At 39.0% G+C, this 10,391-nt stretch overlaps 1 protein-coding gene across 2 annotated transcripts; it reads right to left on the bottom strand.

Moving 5' to 3' along the window:
* Nucleotides 1-4,048: 4,048 nt before the first annotated feature.
* cnep1r1 (CTD nuclear envelope phosphatase 1 regulatory subunit 1) lies at nucleotides 4,049-9,917 on the bottom strand. Of its 2 annotated transcripts, none has more exons than XM_028438811.1 (6): nucleotides 9,803-9,917; nucleotides 9,332-9,403; nucleotides 6,587-6,660; nucleotides 4,575-4,684; nucleotides 4,429-4,483; nucleotides 4,049-4,335 (listed from the first exon to the last, which is right to left on the bottom strand). In XM_028438811.1, the coding sequence occupies exons 1-6, from the start codon at nucleotides 9,825-9,827 to the stop codon at nucleotides 4,294-4,296; spliced, it is 378 nt and encodes a 125-aa protein (XP_028294612.1). In that variant the 5' UTR covers nucleotides 9,828-9,917; the 3' UTR covers nucleotides 4,049-4,293. The 2 variants fall into 2 exon arrangements, with proteins under 2 accessions (XP_028294612.1, XP_028294624.1); XM_028438823.1 differs by having other exon boundaries at nucleotides 9,703-9,842.
* Between the last annotated feature and the right edge of the window lie 474 nt (nucleotides 9,918-10,391).

Raw genomic sequence — 10,391 nt, 5'->3', positions numbered from 1 at the left:
CAGTGTTATGTCATATATGATATATTTTAGTGAAAATAGTGCACTGTGGTGTCATGTAACTGCTTTCAATTATAGCTAAAAATAGATGGTGGTATGCACTTAAATTAGAGCTTGAAAAAAGTTGAATGTAATTTCATTATTACATTCATTATTGTGTGTTAAGGTATGAACAGTGGAGATAGCATTTTTAGCCCCAGAAAGTCCTGTTCTCTCCTAACCGGTTCATCCTAAAGTGAACCCAGATCTGTGGCGTGCACAGGTAGACATTAGGTGGTGCTAATGTACCTGCCCTTTGCCATCTGGACCAAGCAAGTACCCTTTTGAAAGTTCTTTTTTTTTTTTTTTTGTGGCCCATGCTGACATGATCATCTGTAAGTGCTCGTCGATTAAAAGCGTGATAATAATGCCACAATTAATATTCTCCTGAAGCTGGGAAAAACCATCTCTGCTCCCTGGACCATCAGCACTGGATCTCCTCAGGGCTGTGTTCTTTCTCCTCTGCTCTTCTCCCTGTACACCAACAGCTGCACCTCCTCTCATCAGTCGGTCAAACTCCTGAAGTTTGCAGACGACACGACCATCATCGGTCTCCTCTCTGATGGAGACGAGTCTGACTACAGGTGGGAGACAGACCGTCTGGTGTCCTGGTGTAGCCAGAACAACCTGGAGCTCAACGCTTTAAAGACAGTGGAGATGATAGCAGACTTCAGGAAGAACCCAGGCCCCCTCACCCCCCTCACCCTGGGAGACTCTACAGTGAGCTCTGTGGAGTACTTCTGCTTCCTGGGGACCATCATCACTCAGGACCTCAAGTGGGAGCTGAACATCAGCTCCCTTATCAAAAAAGCTCAGCAGAGGATGTACTTCCTGCGGCAGCTGAAGAAGTTCAGTCTGCCAACAAAGATGATGGTGAACTTCTACATCTCCATCATCCAGTCCATCCTCTGCTCCTCCATCACCATCTGGTACGCTGCAGCTACGGCCAAGGACAAGGCCAGACTGCAGCGTATCATCCACTCTGCAGAGAAGATCATCGGCTGCAATCTGCCCTCCCTCCAGGACCTGTACGCCTCCAGGATTTTGAGGCGTGCAGGAAAGATTGTGGCCGACCCCTCCCACCCCGGTCATAAACTGTTTCAATCTCTCCCTTCTGGAAGGAGGTTTCAGTCCATCAGGACCAGAACTTCCAGACACAAAAACAGCTTCTTTCCCTCTGCCACCATCCACATGAACACACCCCAAGTCACGCACTGAACCCCACCCCCCACCCGATCACCACCTCCATGATGACATTATCTGCTGCACTGTATATATATATATATATATTTATCCTATTTATCCTTTATTCTCTATCTATCCTTTATTTATCCCTCATCCTTTATATTTATCATTATTATTATTATTATTGTTGCTGGGTTGTTCTTCGTTTTTTATTTTTTGTTGTTGTTTGTTTTGTGCACCAACTACCAAGACAAATTCCTTGTACTGTCCTTAAAACTGTACATGGCCATTAAAAACATTTCTGATTCTGATTCTGATAACCAAACATTCTTATTCATATTGTTGGTCTCTTTTTATTTACCAATTACAGAGGAAGATGAAGATGAAAGGTTAAAGTCAAGAGTCATGTTCACTGTTTAGGACATTTTAAAGCTCAGATTTTAAAATTCAACTGTTCCTCTAATTTTACTGAAATATCTTAAAAGCTGTCCACATTTTATTTTAACTACACTAAGTGGTTTGGCTCCACTAAATTAAGCATTAAGCTATTTTAGCTAATTATATTATTTTGTACCAACGAGCTATTTCTATGTCACAAGACTACAGTAATCTTGTATTTACCTTAATAGGCTATATTCAACCTTAAAAATAGGCTATTACTAAAACTATTATTCTACTCTAGGCAGCTACAGCAGGAAAGCAGTAGGCCATCTACCAGTAAAGAAGTTGAAATAGATGAATTTCCAGATTCATCTACAGATAAAGCAGAGTCCAAAGCAGCAACAAGTCTATGCACAGTCACAGAATCAGGAGTGCTGTCTGATGAATGATGGAGAACAAGAAAGGCATGATGTAGCAGCTATATGTGAAAGAGTGTGTTGTAGTGTCAAACTGTACCAGTTCAAAGGTCAAGTAATTTTATTAAGATATTGACTGTAAATAAATATGAATAATAAATAAATAAATTGACTGTAAATAAATATGCAGTTACATTCAACATGTGCCTGTAATTGTTATTTATTTTTTAAATCTCACACTGCTATAATAAGGCAGCCGTCAGTTCTACATGCCATATAAAGTTTTCACTGAGCACCTGCCCCCAAAATGTCTGTGCACGCCACTGTGGGGAACACCTGCTTTATCAACTCAGCTCTGCAATGCCTTAAACCCACTATTAGCAAACTACATGCTGACCTGGAAGCACAGCATGACATGTCATTTTCTTATTTCCTAATCGGTTTTGACTATTTTCATTTATTGCAAGCTCACAGTAACATTGGTTTAAATGTAAATCCTGTCTTCATATTTTCTGCCCGACATTGTGTAAAACTATTATGCCACATTAAGACCAAGAGCCCTAACATATATGTGATCACCTCAGCCAAGAGGTCATGTTTTCATTTGTGTTTGTTAGACCGTCCGTCTGTTAATGTGGATGTTTGTTAGCAGAACATCTCAAGTTCTGAACATATTTACTGTAAATTAAATTTTGTTTGCTGATAGACAATTTCAAAAGGAATGAGTTTGACTTTGAAAATGATACAACGGGTATTGTGAATACAGTATCCTGTAGATATTTGGCTGGTTTTACAGTACCACTTGCTAGTGACTTTGTGCTGTTCCTTTGTTCTGAACTTAAAGCTGCAGTTTGTAAGTTGTTTTTTTTTTTTGCATCATTTGGTCCTTCTCCTGACTCTGTAAATGAACTTTAGAAATACAGGAGCGAGGTGCAAGACTTCAGCCAATCAGAGATCTTTCTACAAACAAGCGTGCTCCATGAGCTGTTTCTGGGCATTTCTATTGGCTGCATGACTGAAGTTAAGCGTGTTCACGTACCATCAGTAATAAACGTGGATTTGTGGACGTTCCAGCAGAAGGCACAACAGCTACACAGCAAATCAAGTGGAAAAAGGCAGACCGATGTGGAGAAGCAACAGAATACAGTTACAAACACACTGAGGAGGAACGGATCGCTTTCGCTTTGCATCTTCGTGGACCTCTGAGAGTGGAGGGTCAACAGCACACACACACTGGCTTTAGAGGGAAAGCAAGAACATAAACATAAATTGCGTGTGAACTTGCATTCATGGTAGAGTCTCCAAAACACCAGAAAAATCTCCACTAACACAGAATAATATCACTACATTTGTCACTAGTCTCTATTGAGAAAAAGTCACTAAGAGCGTTCACAAAGACACCAGTTAAGGAGGTTGAGTTTCAATTTCAAAACAGAGCAGAGGATTCTACATACTGCAGCTTTAAGTAGTGGCTTGCTAACTTGCTAATCGTTGAAGTGATAATATTTTATCTTTTAGGATACACAGTAATGTTGAACAGTTTTGTGCCCAATTGTAGCTGGGGTAGCCACCAGTAGACCCCCATGACCTTATATAGTCATTGTTATAAACCGGTCACAACTAGTTTTTTGTTGGTTATAGGAATTTGCAAGAACAAAAAAAACGTAAAGTAACAGAACCTAGGCTTCCGTTTATAAATTCAATATGCAGCATATGCATTATTATTTTTATTGAATTGTTGCTCCCTACAAGTATTAAAATAGTAACTGTGGGACACAATATGTTCTCTAGCGGTTTCTACAACTAAAATCATAAAGAGTAAAACAACAAGTGGCCACATGACAAAACTCTGAGATACATTTCCACAAAAACAGGACAATGCAAAATTGAGTATTATATTTTGTATTCAGGTAATCTGTCCAGAAGGGTTTTTTTTCTGGAATCATTAAAGTGTTGTACCATAAATGCCCTGTGATATGAGACATATCTGATAATCGGCAATTGTTTACCAAGAGAAAAATAAAGACAAATATTAATACAGGTATTTATTAGGTAAATAATCCTAAAAATAAAAGCATTGAGATAAAATTCATGCTCAGCAGCAGAAATAAGCACATCTCACACTGAGAATGTTAAAATGGCCACATCAGTTCATTCCTTTGACTCCACCGTGATGCCACAATGTGCCTGAGTTGCTGCACAGGCCTCGCACTGGCCTTCTGAATGTCACTACATCGTCAAACACTGATTCAGAAAGAAGCACGGAGGTCTGTTGTTACTGGATGTGCGGTCGAGGTTTGAGAATGAGTTTCCCCGTCTGTGAAAAGAACAAAAACTCAGTAAATTCCAAACACTTGCAACCCCTCAGAAGAAACATATCCACATACAGAGTCGTAATCAGTCAACTCACATCATCACAGGACATGTTGTATTCTGCTAAAACTGTGCGACAACGTGCAGCAATACTGTAGAGACAAAGTCAAAGACACCAACCAGTAATGGGACAGCATAGCAACAAATATCTTCATATATACTCAAAACAAATGGAAAGGATACATTGAGGGTGCAACAACTCGTTTGTGTATTCCCGCAAAAAAAAGTGCTATTAGGGTGATGCAGCTGATGGTGAAGAAAGGATGGTTCCACAGCGATGAAAAGAAAGAGACCTGCCCAACAATAAAACATAGAAAGATTCAACATGAAAATATATAAAGCATTCATAAAACAGTAACACAGATCAGCAGTTCTGTTTCCTGAGGTTTGTAGTATTACAAGTAGTGTAGGCCTCCAATTTTCCATTTTTGATTTCCCAAATTCCTTTTCAGGGTTTGCCCATTTCAGCGTCACATTACACGTTTCCGTAATACAAAACGTGCCAAATAGCGTTAATAGAGTCAACTACTCTAATGCTGCACTCACACCAAACGCGTTTCGGGCATCAAAATAGCACCTCATGCCCCTAGTTGGACGCTTGTACTCATTGAATCAGACGCTTGTCACAAAGCATCGAAGACGCTCTGGACACACGTCCAAACATGTTGCTGGTGGTGTTCAGACAATGGATGACATTGTGGTGATCAGTTACGTTCATAATTCACCCAGTGACTGTGAAGTGGTGGGGAACATTGTGTTGAGGAGGCGATGTTTCCGGTCGGATGTATTTTGGTGTGACTCAGTGTGTGCACTGTGATGTTAGAGGGCTATAGAGAAGTGAGGGTGAAGGGAGAATAAAGTTTGGAGTTTCTTGCTGAACACGCCGCCTCAGACTCCCGTTCATCGGCTCTACATTATCGAGAAAGTAGCTTGGTTTTATTTGCTCCTCGGCGCCGTTTCTGGATTCACCAGAGCTGCGCTCGGACTAGAGTCGCTTTCAGCGCTGCTTCCATCTCTCCTGTGCCCAGTTTGATGACCTGCTGACCCGTATCGGTGCTCGCATCTCCTACCAGGACACCAACTACAGGCGCTCTATTCCAGCAGAAGAGTGCCTGTCTATCTGTCTCTGGTTAGTGTTTGTTGTTTTTTTTCATTATTCTGAATTTGTCACAGTTGGGGAAAGCTCCTGATTGGTTGATATGCCACGATATGCCCTGAAAATTCAACAATCCCAACTCTAGCGTCGGCCGCGCTGGACGCACGTCAGAAGCTTGAAATCTGAAAACGCGCAGCATACGCCACGCGTAAAGCTTCAAAACGCACCACACAGGAGGCGCGGGACTTCTCGACGCTCCTAAAAGCGCGTCCACCACATGTTGTCTATGTAAACCTGATGCTCTCGACGTGTTTGGTGTGAACATGCCATTATTATTTTAAATTTTATTTGCTTCAAGGGATTTACAAAATGTTAAGCTGACCAGGAAAAATACCATGGAAATGTGTGATATGGTTCCAAAACATCAACAAAACTTTAAATTAAAACCCTGCACAGCCCTGTGATTAGAGATGCTTCTGCCATGACATGTCACCAGATAAAATGACCACCATTTCAACTAATACACCAACAGCTAAACCTCTCTCTGTTCCAGATCCTTTTCAGATTTAAATAAAGTTCATCACTGAACATTAAAAACACCATCCAGATGAAGAGCTGCATGTATTTTAAATCACAGTATAACATGATCACTAAACCTTAACACGTAGCACAACATTTTAAACAGGATTATCGGCGAAACTGGACTTATTTGTTCGTTTGTCACACATTGATTCAATCACCCGCTTCCTGGTGATAAATAGCATGTAAATGCGTGATACTGTCCCAAAACATGTTGAGGCACAAATTTTAAATCGACTTATTTTTCACCAGGAAGGATTACTGATGTTTGATCATTTTCCAACAGGCCATTATCGACAAAACCAGTGGTAAAAATATTGGCATATCGAATACCTGCCAAAAATACAATATTGTGCATCCCTAGGTCAGATTGCTTTTACTGCTTCAGAATGTGAATTCTGTGTTTTCGGAGGCCCCATTAAAGATATGTTTCACTCCCACTTGAAGAACACAGTTTGTCATAATTCTGCAATGCTGAAAGCATGAATGGAAAGCACCAGTTGCTTCACTACAAACATACCTTCTGTGTGTCAGGGTCTATTAACCAGTTCCAAGCTCCAGTAGCTGTGCAAACAGACACCACTATAAGAATCACTGGAAAAACAGAGAAGGATGAGATTACATTGTCAAGGACATTTAAGCAAATCGTCAATATATGTCCAGTAGGGCTGGGCGATCTAGCCTAAAATAAAATCTCAGATTTTATTACAAAAAATTCGATTAATGACTTTTTTCCGATTTTACCCCCCTACTTAAAAAAAAAAAAAAAAAAGACACACGATAGCAATGTCTCAAAACAAAAACAAAATGAACCCCTATTTACATCCTGGAATGAAAGTGCCAGCTGTGTTTTTGTTAAAAATAAAAACGTTTTTAAGAGTAAATTGTTAACATTCACATTAATAGCTGCACCATTTTCAAACACATTAACAAAGAATTCTCTCAATATTTAACCTGAAGAAAAACCTAAAATAATGAAGTTGTTCAAACAATGCCACAAGTGACAGGGCAACATGGCAGGAACGTACAGTGCACTGCATCTTACTCTTAGCAAAACTCTACATTTTCATAGTTCTGTAATAGCTATACAGTATATTACCGGGTAAGAAAGGGGGCTGTAGCAAGAGAAGAAAAAAGTAAATTTTTTTTATATATTTTTTTTTTCAAATCGCCCGCAACAAAAAACTCAAATTAATCTTAAAAAAAAATAACATAAAAAAAAAATTGATGAATCGCCCAGGCCTAATGTCCAGTTTGTTTTGTCAATGACAACTGATCACCAGTTTAAAACATTAGTTTAAAATCCATAATTCTGACAAAAAGCAATAGTTGTTGCAGTAAAAGCAGGAAAGAAGGCTTACAGGCACGAAGCTGCCGACACTGTTAATGTGTAAAAGCTTCAGATTATCCAATATTAATCCATGGGATGATAAACGGACAGCGCTCTGATCACTTTCACTTTATTACAGCATACATGTGTTTCTATTCTACTCAATTTATCACACACATTGGAATGAGAGCACATTGTTTCACTATAGTATGTTCCTGCTGAGGCTGTATGTGATGGCACTACAGGGGGTACTTGAGAAAGTGAGAGGGGGAATTTAACAATTAAAAGCATTTTAAAAAATGGGTTTTTATAGTGTTTTTTTTTAGTTAAACATGATAATCATCATAATGGTGATGGAAATTACCTTGATTTGAAGATGAACTGAAAATACAAAAGTCAGTCTTTGTCCCAAACCAGGAAGGAAAGGACCAAAAATGATAAAAACTATGGAAATAAATGTAATCAGTGTGCACTGAATACTGTTTCATTCCACTTCTTTACAAAATAAAATGCTTTAAAATGTGTGTTATCACTCATTCCATCATTATGCTCTATAGTTGTTTTTTCATAGTATTCTCAGCAAAATGTAGTCAGAGTCGAACAAAGGGGGTGATGGAGCCAAAAAAACCTTGAGAAACACTGCCATAGTGCATGTATGAATGTTGCGATTGTACTTCATCCATGTAATAGAGATCATTACTTAGATGCGGGAATGGAGCAGCGCACACAAGAAATGATGCACGCCACAATGGATGTGCACTCAATTGGAGACAGAGCAGATTTCACTGTGTTAACAAGATAAGATGCTCTGCATGAACAATTTAAATGCACTTTTTTGCTTTTGTGTGGGAACCTATTTAATTTGATCTTTCAGCAGCCCTATCATTTATGGCAGTGGCTATCCGCACGTAGACATATCAATATACCCACATTCTATCTGTATGTAGCGCCCTTCATTGGCCAGTTTAGGCAACATAATAGGTCACGTGACTGAGACGCTACGTACTTGCAATTCTGTTTGCTATTAATACGTAGATTCTTAAAGTACGTTACGGACACACTACGTATTTCTGAATCATACGTAGCACCCCTCATTGGCCAGTACTTCTGTTTGCTATTAATACGTAGATTCCTAAACTACGTTATAGACTAACTAACTCTAAATTTCTGAAGTAGATTTGAATTTCTTGCCACCGTGAATTCATATGTGTATCGCTTGTTCAGTCATTTTTTTGTCCACACGGGATGGTCACACGACTTCCGGTAACGACATTGGTCTTTCTTACCAGTGACACCATTATAGCGCAATATTCCAGTAAACAATATATTGGTTCCTTCAACAAACAGTGACAAAATTTCTGTGAAGACGTACTTCCACATTTTAGTGAATAAGTAAAAAAGGTTTTTGGAAAATAAATAAAAAATACTTAGCAGGAGCATATCGATAATCGATCGTGTGGGAAAAAAAATCACGATATATCGCCATATCGAGATATTGTCACACTCCTAATACATAGGTTGGGTCAAGTTAAACTTTTTATTTCATTGTGTATTGATGGAATGTCAGTGCTAAATAAATAAATACATTGTCATGCTTTACCGCGACCCTGATAAACGGGAATAAGCGGGTATGAAGATGAATGGATGGCTGGATGTCATGCTTTAATTTTGGTGAGGTTAGTCAGACAGAGGCATAAATGCAATGGTACTAATAATTTGCATAATAATGTCTTTGTGTTTCGGTGTTTTCTCATTTTCGGTGTCGGGCAAGAATTTTTATTTTAGTGCATCCCTAGTATTTATATTTTTCTTATGTAATTTTGCTCAAAGAAAATTGAACAGTGGGAAACGACCAACATGTATTGATGGTAAACGATTATCATGATTTTCCTCTACCATGGAGGATGCATAGAGCCATAGCAGTGGGTCACTTACTTCTCCATCGGCCTGTGGCAGGTTGTAAACAGGACACATACTCAGTCAGCCTTCTCTCAAAGGCCTTCAGGTCTGCAACACAAACAATCAAACCACAATTTAACTATTTTTCTGCTGGAAAATACATTCTCAACAGAATTTTACACCCACAGGGTTACTCTAAATGAGATTTAAAAGCCGTTTTAAATCTTTAACATTAAACGGAAGGATCTATTAAGAGCGGTGCAACGGTAGTTTATTCACCACAATACCAGGTTAAATGGTTTTATGTATTAGCTTATAACAAAGTAGCAATACGAACAGTGACTGCTGTCCCACTAGCTAGCAAGCTAACTGGAGTTCACAGCAAGCTAATGTACGTTCACAGTTACCTCTTGTCATTGAATGCATGCCTTCACCTCAGCTCAGACACATATTCATCTCTGTGTGTTCCAAACTGTGGGAATTGTAGCTTCTTTATCGGTTCCTTACCTTCGGCCTGCTCCAAGGAGTTCATCTTTGATCCCAACACACTGCGACCCGAACCGATGGACGGGTCTATCCACCAATCACCGTTGGACTACCTAATTTACTGCAACCTGATAGGGTGGAGAGCGCTACCAATCTTCAAGCTCCTCCTACTTCATGTTATGAAAGTGTAATACCGCATTACACCAGTAGGGGGGGGGGGGGATTGAGGATTTTCTCCCTCAATTTTTTAAAACCAAAATCAGGCCAAAATACCACAAAACATAGAGATACCGTCAGAGTCTCAGAGGTGTAAAGTAACCAAGTACAAATGCTTAAATACTGCATTGAAAAGCACTTTTTACTTTATATTGAATTGACTCTTAAGTACTTGTACATTTTTGTTATTTCGTTTGAGCAGCAAATAAAATGTAGGATCAGACTGACATTTTTGCTGACTGGGTGATATTTCATTTTATTTATTGGTTTATTTATCAGTGTACATTATTATCAATACTGAAAATATACCAGAATTAGCCAAAAGGCTATTTTTCATTTGCATTTGAAGATAATAGTATATTGAATTTTAATATTTATTTGATCGAGTCTGATA

Source organism: Gouania willdenowi, chromosome 3 (assembly GCF_900634775.1).
Source record: "Gouania willdenowi chromosome 3, fGouWil2.1, whole genome shotgun sequence".
In the NCBI taxonomy this organism is placed as follows: domain Eukaryota; kingdom Metazoa; phylum Chordata; class Actinopteri; order Blenniiformes; family Gobiesocidae; genus Gouania; species Gouania willdenowi.
The sequence above is the reverse complement of the archived record's forward strand: the minus strand, read 5'-3'. Positions and strand labels throughout refer to the sequence as shown.

Coding starts and splice junctions, on each gene's coding strand:
- cnep1r1 (XM_028438811.1), bottom strand. CDS start 9,827: ATGAACTCCTTGGAGCAGGCCGAAG. Junction 4,685..6,586: donor TAGACCCTGACACACAGAAG/GTATGTTTGTAG, acceptor ATTGTTGGGCAG/GTCTCTTTCTTTTCATCGCT. Junction 4,336..4,428: donor ACAACATGTCCTGTGATGAT/GTGAGTTGACTG, acceptor TTCTTTTCACAG/ACGGGGAAACTCATTCTCAA.